Below are 22,677 nucleotides of genomic sequence, written 5' to 3' on the forward strand. Positions count from 1 at the left end.
GCGAAATGAAGGAAGGGATCACTTCAAACTGCACACACACATGAGAGAGATTTATGTCAACAAGTCAAAATTTGATGACAGAAAACTTCTAGAAAAACAAGTGACTGCAAGTTGAGACAGAATCCATCTGGTAGAAGCAAGATGGTGTGCGGAGAAGAGCTCGGAAGGAAATAGCAGACGGTTTAGTTCGATTGGTCAGATCTAGATGACCTGCATGATGACTTCGGCAATTCTGTACCTCTAAGAATGACCTGTACACAAAAGTGTGTTCCATTCTGCTAGGCTGTTCTCTTAGACACCAGTTTTGGAAGTGATCCAGTCCCGGAAGGCAGTCACTTTAGTATAAACACCAGGCTTATTGGGTTGCCCACATTCATCTCCCCAGCTCACGATTCCAGCAAGGTACCAGATATCTCTAGCATCTGGACTAACCAGAGGTCCTCCAGAGTCGCCCTAAAGGAGAAGAGAGAGATTAGTAATTAATATTGCAGCTTATTACAGAGAAATGTGTTATTTTTTAACGTGAATTTAATGAAAGGGGCAGTTTTAAAAAATCTTCTGTGTGCTCAAATGACAAGTGATGTCCTTTACCTACGCCAGTAATTCACATAAAAGAGGAGCTCCCCTGCCTGGAGAGCTGGTTAGACTCAGGGTTCAGTACTCTGAGATGAAAAGACTCCATCTCTTGGCAGAACAGCCCCAATCTGATACATCTGACAAATAACTGCCCACACTCTACCTGTATGACACATCTCCTAAAAGAAGGGTGAAGAGTTTAGTACTGATAAAAAGCATGGACATCAGAGTCAGACAACTGGGTTTAAAGCTCAATTCTGGCCCCTCCAAGCTGGCTAAGACCTTTAATTTACTTATTGCTAACGCTCCTAATAATACCTACCTGCAAGGATAATTTTGAAGATTATGTAAGACAGTGTACATAACGTGCTTAACATAAAGCCTGGCACAAAACAGAACTTAGTGAATATGTATATATAAACACAAACTCCAGTTGTTTCTGCCTTGTGAAAGTCAGTAGGCTATTTCTTTTATATGGGTCATAAAAACAAGGTGCTGACTGATCTTCCCCCAAAATCCTCGGATCTCCAGTTACTGACCACTCATTACATGTTCAACACTATATGAAGTGCTTAAATAATTAATATATTATTTCATTAACTCGTGTAATTCTGGCAGCAAAGCATGGAGTTAGGTTTCATTTTCTCTATTTTAGCAATGAAGAAGCTGAAACTAACAGAGTTTAGCAATTTTCCTGATATCACATGCTATTCAATATCCAGAGTGATTTAACTAAGAAGTCTATGCTTTTTTCCTTTACATTACACTAATTTCTTTGAGAATTTTCTTTCATTTACATAAAAGTATTAATTAACACTAATAATAACTCAATTAGATATAATGTGTTTGTAATTTTTAAATCAATTCACCAATAATTATATTTCCTTATACTCTCATATGTGGTAGGAGATGTAAAAAGCGTCTAAACACATGAGCCCTCCCCTCAAGGAGTGTACAATGTACTGATAGAAACAAAGTGTACTGTATGAAGCTATCAGATAACAAATCATTTTGATAATTGACACCTAGGCCTATGTGAAGACATAGCAGATTAGGAAAAAGAAATGGAATATGCCAGAAACTACAAAGCTTAAATCTGTTTAAGAGACAGGACTGAATGAGTCTAATAAAGTAATTACGGGAAAAAGACAGCAGTAAGTCTAACAGCAATACAAGTTGAAAACTTAGGTGATGTCCAGCAAGTATCAAATGGAGAAAGAGACAGTTGGTTCTGTTAACACTAGTTAGCTCACATGTGATTGGTGAATAGGGGAGTTACATCAGTACAAAGTGGAAGTTGTGACGGCTTATAGGTGTTTGGACTTGGGCAAGGGAGCCAGAATAATTGGAGTAGAACTGCAATTTCCAGAAAAACAGGTCTCAGCTCAGCTATTGCACAGGCAGAAGCCTTGGAGGTTCTAGTTTAAGAAAATGTTAAGAGTGTCTATGCCCAGGAACCCTTCTCCCTACCCAGAGAGGCACACCCCATCCTTGCTTAATTCTCAGGTCCTGCCAGGTTGTACTTCCTCCTCTGCCCAGAGCTACCCTCCCATGTACATTGTCTCACCCTCAGCAAGCCAGTATTTCTAGTCAGTGTTTCTACTCTATTGTTTTTGTGCATTTTTAACTTTCCCTCAGTCAGCCGCCAGCCACCCTGGGCAATCTGCCTACCTACACTAAGTTATTTTTCATGGTACAATTATGTTTGCTGTTGATGATGTTGTTAATTCTCTGATTATAAAGTTGCATAACTTTTGAGGGGTCCGTTGGTCTGTATCCACTGCTATTTTTCTCTTAAATGCAGCTATTTTTAGTGAGTGGTTTAATGAGAAACAGAGCAGGAAGTTTATTCAAGGATATGGGTATGTATAGCTGATTCACTTTGATGTATAGCAGAAACTAGCACAGCATAGTAAATCAACTACTCCACTAAATTTTTTTACAAAAGAATGTACATATCATAACAGAAACTTAAAGCCAGAAGCTAAACAAGAAACAAATTTTAGTGATTAAGATATGAAGCAATGAAGCAATAAATTAAGTTCTTAACAGAAAGAATGGAGACAAAGAGATAAATATGGAAGAAATAGTAAGGGGGAAATACTCTATGGTTTAATTGATTACATGTGAAAGAGATTTTTTTTTTTATCTTATTTTTTTTTTTAATCTTTAATTCTTACATGTGTTCCCAAACATGAAAACCCCTCCCACCTCCCTCCCCATAACATCTCTGTGGGTGATCCCCATGTTTAAAAGTAAAAGTTTTCAAGAATAATGAAAGCCAACCACATAAATGAGAAACTTGAAATGAAAAAAACATTTCATGGACATGGAAGCCAGGCATGCTGCAGTCCATGGGGTCTCAAAGAGTCAGACATAACTCAGCAACTGAATTGACTGAAGGCCTGTCGTATTTAAGATGGAACATATATAAAAGTTGTCTTATGCTAACAACTTAAAACATATAAATGGAAATGGTTTGGTGGAAATGCAAGACTGAATTTGAGCAAGAGATTAATTTTGGAGATGTATATTTGGAAGACATTAAAGTGACAGCTAACTTAAAGAAAAGGTAATTTCTTTGAAGGTATATGTAGAGAAAAAAAAAAGATGAGTCTTAAGGAACAGCCAAGCTTAGAGACAGGCTGAGAGGGAAATAAAGAGAAACCAAAATAAAGAAAGAGAAATGAGTTGTTGGAAAAGGAGGGAGGGGGAAATCAGCATATTTCAGGATTATAGAACCCAAAACAAGATCATATTTTAAGAGGTAGCCACATGCCACTGACATGGAAGGGAGTAAGAGATCCAAGCAAAGATTTCTGCATAATAAAGTTATTGATGATATTTGAGAGGGGGAAGTACCAGATTCCCCCTGAAACAGAAAAGCAGTGTGTTATAATCACAAGGCCAAACTTGGTTTCTCCTCTTTAGTTCCCCAAATTTATGAGACATTCACATCTAATAATATCATCAAAAAAGCATTGTATTAACAGAAGAGGTAACATATTTTCAAATGAAATTATATACAACTGTGATTTACTTCAAAATAGATCTGGAGTTGAGGATGGGAAGAAGAAGGTTGGGGGTTAAAATATGTAGGAATGAAATAAGATTGGTCATGAGTTGATAATGTATAAGCTGGATGATTGATGTGTACACACTGTGAGTCAATCACAGAAAAAAGTGTGGTCCTATCCCAACCCTATCAGCAAGGGCCAAGTGGGGAGACTGGACTTCCACCCTTCCAGAATCTAAGGAAGTCCAATTCCCACCTGACTGGTGTCAGGGGAGGCTGAGTGGGGAGCCTCTCTTTCATCTCTGCCAGGTGATGATGAAGCCTTCCTCTTCCTCCCCTGTGGTAACCAGCTGGGGAGCATGGACTATCCTCCAATATCGATGAGGCAGAACTCTCTCTCCCTCTAGGGTGATGTCAGAACAGACCTAGTGGAGAGCCAAGCAGTGATAAGGCCACTATCCCATGATGTCAGTGGAGACCACAAGGGGAGCAGTAACAAGTTGCTCCCATCCAGAGTGGTATTTTTTTACTTCATCCTCACCATCCCAGACTTTATATGTGAAATCCCCTAAATGGTGTGTGTGAGGGGATTTTCTGTTCCTCCACCAAGAAGGGTGAGGAGGGAAAATGGCATATATTTTTAAAAAAATTAGATCTAATAAGTTTCAGGACTTTTCTGGCAGTCCAGCGCAGGGAGCATGGGTTGGATCACTGGTCAGGAAACTAAGATCCTGTATGCCAGGCACACCATGGCCAAAAAATAAAATAAAATAAATTTAATAATTTTCTCCCATCTTAAAAGAAAAAAAAAAAAAACCCCACACTTAGTGAAAGTGGTTCAGTCGTGTCTTATTTGTGACAGTCCATGGAATTTTCCAGGCCAGAATACTGGAGTGGGTACCTTTTCCCTTCTCCAGGGGATCTTCCCAACCCAGGGATCAAACCCAGGTCTCCAGCATTGAAGGTGGATTCTTTACCAGCTGAGCCACAAAGGAAACCCTAGTGAGAAGCCTGCAATTCCACCTCCATCCAGCAGTAACAAAGGTCTCTTTCCCCACCTTGGCATCAGGGGACAATGAATGGGAGAAGTGCTACCTCATTCCCCCACCCACTCCACTGTCATGTCAGAGGAGTCCTGTAAAAACAGAAGATTTAAATAAGATGCCGAAACTCATAACATAATATCCAAAATGTCCAGGATATATCTGAAAATTACCCAATACCAAGAACCAGGAAAATTTTTAATAAGAAAATTTTGAATAAGAAAAGGCAATCAATCAGACACAGACACTGAGATGACAGATGCTGGAATTATCTGACAAAGATTTTAAAGCAGTCATCACAAAAATGTCTTAATGGGTAATTTCCATCATGAAACAAACAAAAAATCCAATAAAAAGCTCACTAGAAGTGCTTAACAGAAAAATGAAGGAGATGATGGAAGTAAAAACAAAATCAATGAAATTGAAGATAGAATGATAGAAATTGCTCAGTCTGAACACACAGAAAGAGGAATGGAAAAAAAAAATGAACAGAAGCTCAGAGATCTCTGAGAGCATAATGAAAGTGCTGAATACCTATTATTGGATTCCAAAATGAAGCTGAAAAATTTTCAAGGAAACAAAGGCTGAAACTTTCCCAAGTTTGTCAAAGGGCATAAACTTGCAGATTAAAAAGTTGAGCAAGCCCTAAGCAGTATAACCAAGAGAAATCCATGCCAAGATACAAACTCAAACTTCTGAAAACTAAAGACAAAGAAAAAATCTTGAACATAGCAAGAAAAAAATGACACTTCATCTGCAAGAGAAAAACAATTCTAATCACAGCAAGTTCCTATCATAGATTACAGAGGCCATGATTGAAGCACTAAAAAAAACCACAAAAAAACTGTCAAGCATAAATTATATGCCTGGCAAAATTATGCTTTACAAATAAATAGGAAATAAAGAACTTTGCAAACAAAGAAAATCTAAGGGAACTTGACACTAGCAGATCTATACTTTAAAAAAATGGCTAAAGGAAGGTTCTGAAACAGAAAAGAAATGATATAAAAAGAATTTTAAGCATATACATTGCCATATGTAAAATAGATAGCTAGTAGGAATTTGCTGTATAATGCAGGGAGTTTAAACCTGGTGCTCTGTGACAACCTAGAGGGGTGGGAGGTGAGAAGGAGGTTCAAGAGAGAGGGGATATGTGTATACCTATGGTTGATTCATGTTGATGTATGGCAGAAACCAACACAATATTGTAAAGCGATTGTCTTCCAATTAAAAATATTTTAAAAAAAATTTTAGAAAACCAGAAGGGAAGAAAGAACAGATGAGTAAATAGACTTCCCTTCTCCTCTAAAGTTTTCTAAGTTACATCTGGCACTTGAAGCAAAAACTTGTCTGATGTGGCTCTCAGTATTTATAGAAAGGAAATATTTAATATTTATATTTATTAATATTTAATATTATGAATGATGAAAGGTTAAAGAGGCTTAAGGGGAAGTATGTTTTCTATTTCAAATCCGACTAAAACTAGTAAAATCTCAACACCAGTAGACTATGATAAGTTATGTGTATTTAACTTACAGGAACCGTACAATTTTCCTACAAAGAGAGAGTATGGTTAAAAACACTAATAGATAAATCATGGTGCTTTTCAGGTCTACTATATTACTATACTTTTCTGTTTACTTATTCTATGAATTTTTGAGAGTTTGATATTAAAACTCCAGCTAAAAATCTTAATTTATCTACTTAAAAAATAATTGTAATATACAGCAGAACTATAAAAAAATCAAAATGGAATTCTGAAAAAAGGCTACTGTATGATTCTACTCATACAACATTCTTGAAATTACAAAATTATAGAGATGGCAAACAGATTGGTGATTGCCAGATGTTAGTGATGATAAAGTGATGGGGGAAGGAAATGGATGTTTTTATAAAGGAAGAAAGATCTCTGTGGTGATGGAAGAGTTCTTAACTGCAGTGATGATGACACAAATCTGCACACGTGATAAAAAGCAAGAAGTACACCTTGTACCAAGATCGGTTCCTAGCTTTTATATTCTACTCTAGTTATATGAGATGTAACCACACTGGAGAATACTTGGTGAAGGTTAGAGGGGACCCCTCTGTACTATCTTTGCAACTTCTTGTAGAGCTGTAATTATTTCAAAATAAAAGGTGAACAAAAAATTATGCACTCACTCACTTACCTGGCACGCATCTCTATTTCCTTTCAAGGAGCCAGCACATAACATTGTAGGAGTTATGGCATTATTGTAAGCTTGGGGTGCATTGCAGCTTTTAGTGTCTATGAGATCTACCTGTACTTGCCGAAGATGATTTTGACTGCTACCTAAAGGGAAAAAAAAGACTTCATATTTATATATATACATATATTCTATAAACCTGAAGAAAGTCTTTTATAATTAGTTATTGGATGAGGTGGCACATAGAATCTTAGGAATGTATTTTTTCAGGTACAGTGGTATTTGGGAAATGAAGTATAACTATTTTAAATGAGATGGTTGTATGGCATCACCGACCCGATGAACATGAGTTTGAGTAGGATCCCGGAGTTGGTGATGGACAGGGAAGCCTGGGGTGCTGCAGTCCATGAAGTCGCAAAGAGTCAGACATGACTGAGCTACTGAACTGAACTGACTGATTGGATGAAATGGCACATAATATCTTAGGAATGTATTTTTTTAGATACAGTGGTATTTGGGAAATGAAGTATAACTATTTTAAATGAATTTAGGTGCCTAGAAAAGAACCTCAAGTTGCTTAACTAATTACTATGTCATTATTAAGCTTAGAAGTTAATTTCAGTAAGGAAAGATGGTTTTATGATTCTCTGATCTTCACAATTGGGTGTAACTATTAACGATCCCTAATCTCTTATGTTGTTAATACCCTGGTGGCTCAGATGGTAAAGAATCTGCCTGCAATGTGGGAGATCCAAGTTTGATCCCAGGGTCAGGAAGATCCCCTGGAGAAGGGAATGGCAAACCACTTCAGTATACTTGCCTAGAGGATTCCATGGACAGAGGAGCCTGGCAGGTTACAGTCTTTGGAGTCACAAAGAGTATCAGACACAAGTAAGCAACTAACACTCCCACTTCACAATCTTACGTGGTTATTACCCTAGTAAAAATTTCAGACATATTCACTCTTTCAGCCATCTTACCAAGCACCATTACTATAGTTGTAGTGATGTACTTGAAAGTAACCTAAAGTATGAAGGAATTTACATATCTTCTAAATCGCTTAGTTTCCAAGTAGGACCTGATTGGCCCAGGTCCATGTGACCAACCCACCAACATATTTTGGCATAACGGCATTCCACTCTTTAAATGCGTTAGCATACCAAATTAGGTTACTATGATTTGACTTTCTCCTCAGATGCTCACCATCATTTTGCAGTGCTCCAAATCCTGTCACAAACATCTCATCACCAGGGCGGAACTCATGGGATGCATCGGGGAGACAAATTTTGTGTACTGCATTTGTGTAGGAAACCGGCCTGGAAAGCTCTAAGACTGAAATATCATAGTCATGTGATGGATATTTGTATTTTTCATGCACAATTATCCTCCGGAGGGCTTGTTTCATTTTTGGAGGATGTATTGTGACTCCAAAAGAAGCAGTCCACCTGGCTGGGTCGTTATACCTGAGGATAAAGAATGAGGAACAAATCCCACTTTACCATGTTACTAATATAACTGTTTACATTAAATAATTTAGCACACACATGTCAAAGTAAGTTTTCCTTTTAAAATTATGGTTTCTGTGCATAGATACAAATGCTTTCCAATCTAAGGTTCAGGGGTCAGATAAGGTGGAAATACCACTGTGTCATGTTTCTTAGGGCTTCCCAGGTGACTCAGTGGTAAAGAATCCACTTGCCAATGCAGGAGGACACAGGAAATGCAGGTTCAGTCCCTGGGTCAGGAAGACTCCCTGGAGAGGGAAATGGCAACCCATTCCAGTATTCTTGCCTGGAGAACCCTAAGGACAGAGGATCCTGGAGGGCTAAAGTCCACAGGGTTGCAAAGACTTGGACATGATTGAGCAACTGAGCACACATACATGTTTTCTTAGGATGTGCACTTCATTCTGCATACTGAGTCACCCACTCCAGATCCTAGGGCCTTTTGATATTTCTGGGCATCAGTGACTCCAAGGGACATATGGAAAGCATATCTTGTACAGAATGAGAGAACTGTATGCATTCTGTGTGTACCATGTTGCCTATCCACACATTTCTCTGAAAATCAAAACCGCTATACAATAATTTAACAAAGCATTACTTATCTTCTATACCTTGGGCATTTTGCAATGGGTTGGAAGATTGAATCAAAATTCCTTGAAATATAACTAGTCAATCTATTCACTTGTATCAATATAATTTGTTACTACCCAATTTCTTCATATATAATTTTTTGTTAGAATTTCTCCATCAGGATCAAAACAACAATTCACTTAGCATCTATCTCAGGTAGATATGTAGAATCTACCTGAGAAACGGCTCTTGTTTTTCACACCAACCTCAATGTCCAGAGATAATTCTCAAAATCCTGCTTCCTTTGATAGATTACTGTGTAATTGTCAGTGGATAATTTATCTACATGTTCTTTGATACCATTTCTATTTCTAGACTATAAAACCTCTTACTAACATTTATGTTTCCTACTCTCTTGTATCCGACTCTTTGGGACCCCATGAACCATACAGTCTATGGAATACTCCAGGCCAGAATACTGGAGTGGGTAACCTTTTCCTTCTCCAGGGGATCTTCCCAGCCCAGGGATTGAACCCAGGTCTCCTTCATCACAAGCTAATTCTTTACCAAGCCACCAGGGAAGCCCTTTGTGATAAAACATGCATATACATACATATGTATGTATATAATCTTTAATTTGTATTAAACTCATCTCTCATGAGGTATTTCCATCCTACTAAGCCCAATGCACTTTGCTTACCCTTAGTCATTCTCATGGAAAAGGAAATAGAAACCCACTCCTGTATTCTTGCCTGGGGAATCTCTTGGATGGAGGACCCTGGGAAGGCTAGAGTCCATGGGGTCGCAAGAGTCAGACAGGACTTAGCGACTAAACCACCACCACCATCTAGTCATTTCAAGGTTCAATACTTACGTTCTAAAGCAGTGGGCAGCACTCACAAGCCATGTGTCATTAATTAAAGTTGCTCCACAGCGATGGATCCCATCCCATTGCAGACTAGTTTGCCAAGGCCATTCACCCTCTTGTACCTCTGTTCCACCAACAATCCTGAGACTCTGTCCTGAGGTTTCATTCCTTCGTGTCCCACAACCTGCAGAAGAGAGGATGCATTTGTTAGCAACTGTTTTTAAGCATCAAACTGTTGTGCATGCTCAGTCATGTCCTACTCTTTGCAACCCCATGGGCTGTAGCCCACCAGGCTCCTTTATCCATGGGATTTCCCAGGCAAGAGTGGGTTGCCATTTCCTTCTCCAGAGGATCTTCCTGACATGGGAATCAAATCCAAGTCTCCTGAATCTCCTGCATTGGCAGGTGGGTTCTTTACCCCCGAGCCAACTGTGAAGCCTGTGTATGTATATACATATGTATATATTTATCTCTATATACAACAGATTAGCATATATTAGTACATAAATTATTGTATGTATATATATCTAATATTAGTAATAGAATATTGTTTATAATAGAGTTTCTCAATCTTGGCATTACTGACATTTTCAGATGGATAATTCTTTGTTGTGTGGATCCATCTTGTGCATCACAGGATGTTTAAAAGGATCCCTGGCCTATACATATTAGATACCACTATTATCCTTGCCCCCCAAGCATCATGATAACCCAAATGCCACAATAGGACGTAGTCAGTTGGGGTGGGGGGTGGGGGTCAAAATTGCCCCTGTTTGAGAGCTACTGTCTTATAATTCTGTGTTCATGTGTTAGTCTCATATATCTAGTCTCAGTGAAGTGTAAGCTGCTTTAGGCAAGGTTTAAATACCCATTTTATGTCCCTATTGACTAACATAGCACTAGTACATAACAAGTTCCCAACAAATACTAGTAGTGAAAAGAGACGCCATGTAATGGGATTATTCTTTGGTTTTACATTTAGTTAACCCTGTGAATTAACCAATATTCTGAGCTGGTGAGTAGTACATTTCTTCTTTTCATATAAAGGTATTGTGTAATTCTGTTAAATATCAAATATATTCTCTAAATCATGGTAGGGTATTCTGCCATAGGAGGAAGAAACATTGTGCCTTGAGTCAGTACCTTTAAAATATGGGTGAAGATATTGTTTGGGCCTTCAGTAATTTCATCCACCTATACCCCAGTCCCGCCACTTCAGTTCAATTCAGTCGCTAGTTGTGTCCGACTCTTTGCAACCCCATGTGCTGCAGCATGACAGGCCTCCCTGTCCATCACCAACTCCCAGAGTTTACCCAAATTCATGTCCAACAAGTCAGTGATGTCATCCAACCATCTCATCCTCTGTCGTCCCCTTCCCGTCCCACCTTTAATTGTTCCCAGCATCAGGGTCTTTTCAAATGAGCCTTCTCTTTCCATCAGGTGGCCAAAGTATTGGAGTTTCAGCTTCAACATCAGTCCTTCCAATGAATATTCAGGACTGATTTCCTTTAGGATGAACGGGTTGGATCTCTTTGCAGTGAAAGGGACTCTCAAGAGTCTTCTCCAACACCACAGTTCAAAGCATCAGTTCTTTGGCCCTCAGCTTTCTTTATAGTACAACTCTCATATCCATATATGACTACTGGAAAAACCATAACCTTGACTAGATGGACCTTTGTTGACCAAGTAATGTCTCTGCTTTTTAATATGCTATCTAGGTTGATCATAACTTTCCTTCCAAGGAGTAAATGTCTTTTAATTTTATGGCTGCAGTCACCATCTGCAGTGATTTTGGAGCCCCCCAAAATAAAGTCTGTCACTGTTTCCCCATCTATTTGCCATCAAGTGATGGGACCAGAGGCCATGATCTTAGTTTTCTGAATGTTGAGCTTTAAGCCAACTTTTTCACTCTCCTCTTTCACCTTCATCAAGAGGCTCTTTAGTTTTTCTTCCCTTTCTGCCAGAAGGGTGATGTATCTGAATATATGAGGTTATTGATATTTCTCCCAGCAAGCTTGATTCGAGCTTGTGCTTCCTCCAGCCCAGCATTTCTCATGATGTACTCTGCATATAAGTTAAATAAGCAGGGTGACAATACACAGCCTTGACATACTCCTTTTCCTATTTGAAACCAGTCTGTTGTTCCATGTCCAGTTCTAACAGTTGCTTCCTGACCTGCATACAGATTTCTCAAGAGGCAGGTCAGGTGGTCTAGTACTCCCATCTCTTTCAGAATTTTCCACAGTTTGTGGTGATCCACACTGTCAAAGGCTTTGGCATAGTCAATAAACAGAAATAGATGTTTTTCTGAAACTCTCTTGCTTTTTTGATGATCCAGCGGATGTTGGCAATTTGATCTCTGGTTCCTCTGCCTTTTCTAAAACCAGCTTGAACATTTGGAAGTTCATAATTCACGTATTGTTGAAACCTGGCTTGGAGAACCCCAGTCCCATAATTGTCAGCAATTTTTATAATATGAGTTAATAACATCAAGATTTTATTTAGTGTGGAGTAGCACTAAGTTTCTGCCTTTAGCTGAAAAATATCAACGTACAAATTACTTCTATACAATCTTTAGAAAATTTTCATGAGGATATATTGTAGATATCTTCAATCAGAACATTAAGAAATATTTTTGGCTTTTCTTTAACAACTGTACTGCTCACTTCTACTACACATCTGCCACAGGCCCCATACATCCATTTCAAAATCCTCCTAGTTTTTATCCTTTTGCAATAGAAGGTACTTCAGAGGTAAGATAAATACCATGAGATGTGCACAAATCAAACTTTATTCTGATCCCATAATACTGACAAAGTAAACTTAAATAATCTAGAGTTAACTTTTTTCATTCAGGTAATGCAATTTTAATAAATGTGTTAAACTTACAGTTGTTCAGGAAGTTGTCTGTTTCTGTCTTGTTGATTTCTGAAACACACAAAAATGGTCAATAGAATAGGGTCTGCACATCAGAATTTCATAATGCTGCTGAGTACTTAAAATACTAAAGGTTGCTCAATTCCATTAAAAAATAGTATCTCTATGATGTAAAACTTTCAAAAAGCAACACAGTTTATCATAGACATAGTATAGTCATTTTCTTGGGGAGAAGGGAGATTTGAACAGTTTCTTAAACTTTAGTGTGGCTAAAAGTCACCTGAAGAGCATCTTTATAATGTAAATTCCATTTCCTTTTCCCAGTAATTCTGAGTTTGTCCTGAAACCCAGGAATATGAGTTTTATAGCAGGAAATAGGATGTAGGTAGTCCATAGCTTATGAGGGGAAATCCTGTTCTAAATTGCAATATTGATTCCCCAAATGCAATCACATTTTTATTGACCATTATTTCAGTTTTGTATTATTTGTTTTACCAAATTCATAAGCATGGTTCCATCTATACAACATACCCTAGTACATGTCCATAAATTAGTTCTCACTCCCATTGAAAAACAATGCTGTCCATTTCTTGGTCTTCTTTTAGCTAAAGTTTTAGAAAGACAACTTGCTCTCAAATTGTCATTCAACTCTAGCCAGGGGCTCCTTAGCTCAACTATCAGACCCTAATCCTATCCAAATGCTAAACCAACCAATAGTTACATAAAACTCTCAATACTCAAATTTCCTGATTCAGTAGCTTTAGAATGAATAAAACTATTCCTTTGAACATGGCAAGATAGGGTTTCTAAAGATTAAAAAAATAATAATAATGTTAATTTTTCTAGTATTTAATAGTATTGATTCACAAAAAATCTATTTTCTAGAAAGACTTTTCTGACTTTATTCTGGCTACATTTGGGGGAAATGAAACAATAAGGAAGAAGTCACCATTTACTCTTAGTGAATATTTAAAAACACCACAAGTCTCCCTATTTCAATATTCTGTTCTTTATTTCAAGCTTTTCCTAGAGAAAATCCGGGCTTTGCATGTTGATAATATTACAAAAATAAATAAGGGACTCCAAATGGCATCATTGTGCTAAGTCCCACATCAGTAAGCCAAATTTACCATCTAGCCTAATTGCAGATTCAACCTATTTCAGGAATCTGACTCTTAATCAGTCAATCTGGAATTACCTAGTCAGAACTAGTGAAGTAATCTGTCTGCCGACCCCCATCGTCCCCCATATGAAGTTGCCCTTTCCTGACACAATCCACTTTGCCAGAAAACTTGCTTGTCTTGCCTCCTTCTGGCCATAAAAGTCTTCCATTCTGTATAGATCCTCAGAGTTCCTGTCTGTCCGCTAAGGCAGAGTGCTGCCCAATCCATAAATCATTAAATAAAGTCAATTAGACCTTTACATTTACTTCATTGAATTTCTTTTTTTTTTTTTTTAACATACTACTGACAAGGTTGACTTTGTGGATGCATGACATGTATCTGCACCAAGTCCTATACTCAGCATGACCTTGCACTTGGTTTAATGCTCACTGTGTTGAAATTCGTAATAATTGTATGCCATAATTTGTGTTTGGAAGTGCAGTTTGATAGGATAATTGAGTATGGCATGGGCAGAGGAGATATATACCATGTGTCCATGGATTCATGCTACCCCTTTTGCATGTGTTATTCATGATAGCCTATGAACTAAGAATTCCAATGGACCCATAATGTTCAGCAAACTCAAAATGAGTACAAGACAGTGTTTGATGTCTACCACCATATAAACAGAGGTTACTGACAGCCCCAGGAGGCCAAGTTTTCTATTTGAACCAGAACTTGCTTAGAACACTAAAGAAGTAATGGCATTCAAATGAACACAAATGACTAAGGGACCTACCATACCCTTTCTTGTGCCCATTACTTCTTTGTATTAGCCAAAAGCTTTAGCTGAAAATAATGATATAGAAGGATGTTTTGGTCCTTCCTCACATAAGCTGATGGTAGAGAGCACTGGTAAAATGTGCCTGTATCTAGAAAGGAAATAAACAATGTTGAGCTAGACTTCTCTAGCATTTCTTTGGTTCTGGTAACCAAGATGCATGCATGGATAAGCTATGAAATACAGTTGTATAATTTTCATGATTCCAAATAAAAATGAAATGCTTTCGTATTTGCATTTGAAATTGACATTTCACAATATAAAGGTGATCACCAAAACTCATGATACTAATTTAAAATTTTGACTTTATCACTTACTGCTGCTGCTGTTGCTAGGTCGCTTCAGTTGTGTTCAACTCTGTGCAACCTCACAGACAGCAGCTCAACAGGCTCCCCTGTCCCTGGAATTCTCCAGGCAAGAACACTGGAGTGGGTTGCTATTTCCTTCTCCAATGCATGAAAGTGAAAAGTGAAAGGGAAGTCGCTCAGTCAGTCGTGTCTGACTCTTCACGACCCCATGGACTACAGCCTACCAGACTCCTCCATCCATGGAATTTCCCAGGCAAGAGTACTGGAGTGGGTTGCCATTTCCTTCTCCACTTTTTCATTTAAAATGTCATTAATTAATAGATAAAAATACCATGACAAATCAGGAAAGATCATGAAAGAAAAATCGTATATCTTAGCACCTTCAACAGCACTGTCTAATTGCTTCTCAAAAGAGTCTCAGACTTTCACTTCTCACTTGGCCCCACAAATTACATACTAATAGCTGGCCCTGACTAGTGGGCCTCCTTGTCTAAGCAAGTAGAGGGACTAACTACCAGGTTTGGTCTCTGGTTACATCTGTTAGCTTTTATATGAGCACTTTTATTCCTTCTTTCTACTTGTGCTTTATTCTGTAGTTTCTAGTCCTGCCATATCCAATACTTTATTTACCAGCCACATGTGCCTAGTAAGCTCTTGAAATGTGGCTAAACTGAAGTGCATTATAAATATAAAATATACAACTGATTTCAAATCTCATGAAAAATGTTTACATGGACTACTTGTCAATATGAGTTACATTGTGAATACAATGTATTATAAACTACATTATTATTTCAAGAGTAGACAGTTATATGAACTACTTGTTGAAGTAGTACTACTTTGGATATATTGGGTTAAATGCATAAATTAATTAAATACATTTGACATGTTTACTTTTACTTTCTTAATGTGACTACCAGAAACTTAAGAATATACATGTGGCTGGTACACCATTTCTAGAGACTAACACTGTACTGTAGCACATGACTGAGCTTTTAACCAATCTTATATTTCCCCTGAGGGTCTTGTATGTTTTTCACTTTCTATTTATGAGGACCTGTCATTGTTTATCTTGTTCCCTTGCCCTGACAAAAACAAAAAATTTAGATTTTTCAAGTTAGTTGTAAAATATACCAAAAATAATTTTTGCCAAAAGATAAACGATATACTTTTCATCAGCAAAGGGCCTAAGAGAAGAAGCTGCTGCTGCTAAGTTACTTCAGTATTGTCCGACTCTGTGCAACCCCATAGACAGCAGCCCACCAGGCTCCTCTATCCCTGGGATTCTCCAGGCAAAAACACTGGAGTGGGCTGCCGTTTCCTTCTCCAATGCATGAAAGTGAAAAGTGAAAGTGAAGTCACTCAGTCGTGTCCGACTCTTAGCGACCCCATGGACTACAGCCCACCAGGTTCCTCTGTTCATTGAATTTTCCAGGCAAGGGTACTGGAGTGGGTTGCCATTGCCTTCTCCGAGAGAAGAAGATAATAAGGTTTATTAATGACATTTGAATGAAAATAGGTAGATGGCATGAATCTTTCACAAAATCTAAAAATCGGTAGCATATAAGCCATCACACTCAGAACATAAAAGTAAGCAACAAGAAGAGGAATAAATACACTGAGCCACTTTTTCCATTCATTGGATTCTATAGCTAAAGTGTAAGGCTAAATATAGAAAAAGAATCCAGGCTCACGAGTTAGTGACAGACTTGCAGGGGAGATGTAAGTTTAAGGTAGTATTAAAATTTTAAAAACTTCATTTGGATCAATTTAGTCCCAAAGAAGTATTCTGTTGGTGGCAAGACATAACAAAAAACATCCAAAAACTTTTAAAGATTAGTGCCCAAGACCAAAGTTATTCTATGTAAGAGAATTGAATTAGAAGAAATAAACTTACTTTTAATTTCAACTGAATCAGGGTCTAATTTAGGGGGTCCTACAGCATCTTGCAGCTTTTCATGTAAAACATGTTGTATTTTTTTATTGATGGTTTCAGGGTCCTCAGTAGAAGGAAATCTAAAAATCAGCAGCATATGAGCCAACACTCCACGTTCCTCTTGACTGTGGACCAAAAAAAGAAAAAAAAAAGAGAGAAATACAGTTTTAAAAGATTAAGTTCCAAATAAGATTTATGGCAATATCATACTCTATTTTTTCTTTATAACTCATTTGAAACACAAACACAGAAAACAAATCTGTAAATGAAATTTTAAAAGATCTAATTTGTTTTCTTCTATATTTCTGATGCTGGGAAAGATGGAGGGCAGGAGGAGAAAGGGGTGACAGAGGATGAGATGGTTGGATGGCATCACGACTTAGCAGACATGAGTCTGAGCAAACTCTAGGAGATAGTGAAGGACAGGGAAAGCCGGCGTGCTACGGTCCATGGAGTCACAAAGAGTCACATATGACTTAGGGACTGAATAACAACAACAATATTCCTATTGTTTGTTGCATTCAAGACTCCCATCTCAGCCTTTCAGCTAGTAGCCTATGATCTTCCTTACCACCACAGGATCTAGCTGAATACTTGAGATATTAACATCAAAAGACAATTTTCTTGTCAACCGTTCAAAATTATCAAATAAAATGTATGGTAAACAAGAAACCAACTCTGGCTTTGTCTTTCAGGATTAATTAAATCCAGTAATTTCTCCCAAGCAATCTCCAGGCTCTTCTAAACAACTCCTAATCCTAAAGACGTTAGAAAGCTTGACCAAGTTGTCTTGACTTCATGTGGTTTTATTTCCACAATAGAGTGCTAATGAGCCTTAGCATTATTTGAATGAATTACTACGTTGGAACCACCCTTGACTACTCTTTCTCATTCTCAGTCTATACTCTACCCCTTCTTTCACAATCACAACCAGCTGCCCCTCGGTCTGGGTGCAATAGGCTGCCACTGTGCTGGGCCCTGAGGAGGGTGAGTCCAGGTGCATGGATACTTTAAGAGCCATCTCCCAGAGACATACAATTTTGTAGATCTCAGCACTTGACTCCTGTTCATTTTCAGAGTTAGATGTTTTGAAGGCTTGTCTCTAGGTACAGGTCCTAAAAGTTGAGGTGCCTAATTTGGGGTTCAAACTTTTCACTCATCAGGGAGAATCTCTGGGTTTGAGATTCTTTCCTGGTATGGCAAAATAGGATTTATGGCAAGATTGTGTCCCAGCCTCTCCAACCTGCTTCAATGTGACTGTCTTCTCATTTGTCCAATGTGCAGTAGTTACTCAGTCAACTTGGGTTTTTGTTTGTTTGTTTGTTTGTTTTTTTTAAGAGAAAATTGTTTCTTCTGTATCTGTAGATTCAGGGAGTCTATGGGAGGAGGTAAGTTTTTTCTTCCTGCTTCACCATCTCGAACCAGAACCCCAAAGAATCTTACTCCTCACCCATATGTTGCATCAACTCCTGTGCTCCCAAACTGTAGGTAGGAATACCAACTAGAATCTCATTTTTGCAAGGTGATTTATCTGTTATAAATTTGATTATCCATCCTCTCTGATGCAACATTTCTACTCTTAGAAGTTTAATCTTCAAAATACACTCTTTTGGTGCAAGGAGATATGTATACATACAGCATCTTAACTTTATCTTTAAATCAAAAAAATATTGTAACAACCCAATTGCCCATCAAAAGAGCAAAGGCTAAATCAATCTTGACATACACTTGCAGTGAAAAACTATATAGCCAGCTAAATCTATATGCAGTCACTGAAAATATTAAAAGTAAATTACTAACAAGATGTGATGGGCAGCCGTGTGCAGGCCAGAGTCCTTCCTCCTACTGGGGCTCTTGGCATTGCTGTGACCAGCAAGCTGGACATCTTCATGGGAAACATGACCGTCATCAACCAGGATGTGTATCACCTCTGGCTGGATGGTGATTTGGTGAGCAACGCGGTGGCCCTGAGGGTGTGCTTGCTGGGGAATCCTGAAGCAGCCCGGGGCCACAGCAGCGATGCTCCAGAGTGACACCATGGACCACTATGGTAATTTCCATGTGCTTGAGCACCTGCTCCATGCACCACCAAAACTGCGGCACCAGCTCATCTTCCAGATCCCACCCTCTCGACAGGCACTGTTCATCTAGAGGGACTCTGCCTCTAACCAGGCCTTCATGCGGGAGGCACTGGGCAAGAATCTGTCCAAGGGCACCAAGAAACACCTGGATGACATAGGCACCAAAACTGGTATCACCCTCAAGAGCTACTGGAGACAGTCTGATAACTTTAAGCAAGTCTTCAAGGTGGTAGAGGAAATGAAGGCTCCCTGGTCGACAACACCCAGCAGCACTTCCTCCTGTTTGAGCGACTGGCCAGGGACTATGCAGCTATTGCCTTCTTTGCCAATAATTGCTCTCGGACAGGGAAGGAAAAAACTGCAGTCCCTAAGCTTTTGGGATTTTGCCTTCTGTGCTGAGTTCATGATCCCGAACTGGACCCTCGGAGTTGGGTGGATGACAATGATGTGGACTTAGAGAAGGAGAGTCTCCAGGACTTGAAGGAGATCAAAGTGCTCTCTTTTTGAAGATGGAAGCCAGGTCCTGGGGGCTGGTGAATGTGGCCTCCAAGCTGACCCACAATAAGGATGTCAGAGACCTGTTTGTGGACCTTGTGGAGAAGTTCATGGAACCCTGTGGCCCAGACCACTGGCCATTGAATGATTAATCAGTATTGGGCATTGGTCCACGCCCTGGATGACTCCCAGCACCAGGCCCTCTGGGAGGGCTACATGGACACCTGTGTCTCTATCATGACTGAGACCCCTGCCACACACTGACAATAAAGTTGCCATGACTTTGGTGGGGGGGAAAGATGTGTTATTTCTGGGCATGAAACTATTAAAGAGGGGACTTTTGCTCTCTGTTTTTTTGTAATCTTGTGTTATTTGAATTTTATACAATTTTGTATCGCTTTTGTAATCTGGAAAAATAGAGCTTTAAAGGGATCATTCTTGTATATCTCATCCCCCTTTTCACTGCCATAGCACCCCTATACATCCATTACTTACTCTTTTCTTCTTTCCCATAAACTACTCATCTACTGGCTAGCTGATAGAGACAAAAACAAAACCTCCCTCTACCCTAGCTATATGATTCACCTCACACCTTCATATCACAGAAAACCTTCTTGAATGGGTAAATTACATTCTACCTCACATTTACTTCATTGCGTCTACTTCCTCCCCTTCTGCTCAACTGAGTCATTTCTGTACTTGAACACTAATGACTTCCTCATTGACATTTCCCGTGGATTCTTTCTAGTCATATTACTCGGTCTCTCAGGAATCTTGTCAATGCTGACCGCTCCCTCACTAAAGCTTTCTGTTATTAGCTTCAGTGATGCCTCTCTCGATTCTTTGTTTTGCCTGCTCCTTCCCTGTCTATTTCCTAGTTTGCTATTTTTCTTCTATTTCCTTAAATATGTCACTCCTCAAGTTTTCTTCATGATCCTTTTTCTTTTGCATTACCCCTTTTCTGAGAAATTTTGTTGACACCCACATTTTCTAATACTCTGAGTTGATGTTGAGCAAATGTATGTCTTCAACTCAGTTTTCATTTCCTCCCTTATGTCAGACTCATATTTCGGGCTCATAGGATCACTTACTATCTCAAATCAATATCTCTAAGACTGACTGTATCTTTCCAACAAATTGGTACACCTTCCTATTATGGTAACAGAAGAAAAAAATAATGAATAGAAAGATTTCTGGGATGAAAGGGTAAACAAATTAGAAAGTGATTCAGAAGATAGAATTGATTGTTGTTTTTCAGTTGCTCAGTCATGTTGGACTCTTTGCAACCCCATGGACTGCATCACACCTGGCTTTCCCACCCTTCACCATCTCCCAGAGTTTGCTCAGACTTATGTCCATCAAGTTGGTGATGCTATCCAACCATCTTGTCCTCTGTCATCCCCTTCTCCTCCTGCCTTCAATCTTTCTCAGCATCAGAGTCTTTGCCAGTAAGTCAGCTCTTTGCATCAGGTGGCCAAAGTATTGGAGCTTCAGCTTCAGCATCAGTCTTTCCATTGAATAATCAGGGTTGATTTCCTTTAGGATTGACTGGTTGATCTCCTTGCTGTCCAAAAGGAATCTCAAGATTCTTCTCTACTGCTACAGTTCAAAGGCATCAATTCTTCAGCACTCAACCTTTTTTATTATCCAGTTCTCACATCCATACATGACTACTGGAAAAACCATAACATTGACTATATGGACCTTTGTAGGCATAGTAATGTCTCTGCTTTTCAATACACTGTCTAGGTTTGTCTTTGCTTTAGTTGCAAGGAGCAATAGTTCTTCTCCAGTAGCATATTGGACACCTACTGACCTGAGAGCTTCATCTTTCACTGTTATGTCTTTTTGCCTTTTCATACTGTTCATGGGGTTCTCGAGGCAAGAATGCTGAAGTGGTTTGCCGTTCCCTTCTCCAGTAGGCCACATTTTATCAGAAATCTCCACCATGACCCATCCATCTTGGGTGGCCCTACATGCCATGACTCATGGTTTCATTGAGTTAGGCAAGGTTGTGATCCATGATTGAGGTCTTCATTCTGTCTTCCCTCTGATGGATAAGATGCTTGTGCAAGCTTCTTGATGGGAGGGACTGGCTGTGGGGAAAACTGGGTCTTGTTCTGGTGGGCAAGGCTATGCTCACTAAGTCTTTAATCCAATTTTCTGCTGATAGTTGAGGCTGTGTAATGGCAGAAATGAAATTGAAAGAAGCTTACACCTTGAAAGAAAAGCTATGACAAACCTAAACAGTATATTAAAAAGCAGAGATATTACCTTGCCGACAAAATTCTGTAAGGTCAAAGCTATGGTTTTCCCAGTAGTCATGTATGGATATGAGAACTGGACAATAAAGAATGCTGAGCATCAAAGAATTGTTGCTTTTGAACTGTGGTGTTGGAGAAGACTCTTGAGAGTCCCTTGGACTGCAAGGAGATCCAACCAGTCAATCCTAAAGGAAATCAGTCCCGAATATTCATTGGAAGAACCAATTCTGAAGCTGAAGCTCCAATCTTTTGGTCACCTGATGCAAAGAGCTGATTCATTGGAAAAGACCCTGATTCTGAAGGAGATCAACCCTGGCATTTCTTTGGAAGGAATGATGCTAAGGCTGCAACTCCAGTACTTTGGCCACCTCATGTGAAGAGTTGACTCATTGGAAAAGACTCTGATGCTGGGAGGGATTGGGGGCAGGAGGAGAAGGGGACGACCAAGGATGAGATTGCTGGATGGCATCACAGACTCGATGGACGTGAGTCTGAGTGAACTCCGGGAGATGGTGATGGACAGGGAGGCCTGGCGTGCTGCGATTCATGGGGTCACAAAGAGTCAGACACGACTGAGTGACTGAACTGAACTGAACTGGGAAAGATAGAAGGTAGAAGGAGAAGTGGACAACAGAAGATGTGATGGTTGGATGGCATCACCGACTAGATGAACATGAATTTGAGCAAGCTCCAGGAGTGGCTGAAGGACAGGGAAGCCTGGTGTGCTCCAGTCTATGCAGTCACAAAGAGTTGAACACAACTGAGCGACTGAACTGAACTGAACTCTACTGAATGGCAGTAATGGTGGCCTCCTTCAAAATGACTTATGCCAGCATGCCAAGCCTCCCAGAACTGTTGTAGTCAGTTCCCTTGACCCCTCGACAGGCCACTGTTGACCCAGCCACTGTTGACCCACACCTTCTCTGGAGACTGCCAAGCACACACAGGCAAGTCTGACTCATTCTCTTATGATGTCACTGCTCATTTCTCCTGGGTCCTGGTGCACACAGGTTTTATTTGTGTTCTCCA

The 22,677-nt window shown here is 39.3% G+C and overlaps 1 protein-coding gene and 1 pseudogene across 1 annotated transcript in view; one reads left to right on the forward strand and one right to left on the reverse strand.

Annotated features, from left to right (window-relative positions):
• Positions 1-291: 291 nt before the first annotated feature.
• The window catches only part of LOC138081837 (transmembrane protease serine 11E-like), a 57,786-nt gene continuing 35,400 nt past the window's right edge, over positions 292-22,677 (reverse strand). The window contains exons 5-10 of the mRNA XM_068974958.1: positions 16,770-16,933; positions 12,633-12,671; positions 9,750-9,927; positions 8,004-8,263; positions 6,804-6,946; positions 292-453 (exon numbers count right to left, since the gene is read on the reverse strand). Of these exons, the coding sequence (XP_068831059.1) occupies positions 292-453; positions 6,804-6,946; positions 8,004-8,263; positions 9,750-9,927; positions 12,633-12,671; positions 16,770-16,933 (946 nt within the window). The remainder of the gene's footprint in view (positions 454-6,803; positions 6,947-8,003; positions 8,264-9,749; positions 9,928-12,632; positions 12,672-16,769; positions 16,934-22,677) is intronic.
• LOC138082218 (acidic fibroblast growth factor intracellular-binding protein-like) lies at positions 18,617-19,648 on the forward strand (annotated as a pseudogene).

This window comes from Capricornis sumatraensis, chromosome 7 (assembly GCF_032405125.1).
Source record: "Capricornis sumatraensis isolate serow.1 chromosome 7, serow.2, whole genome shotgun sequence".
NCBI classification, from domain to species: Eukaryota; Metazoa; Chordata; class Mammalia; order Artiodactyla; family Bovidae; genus Capricornis; species Capricornis sumatraensis.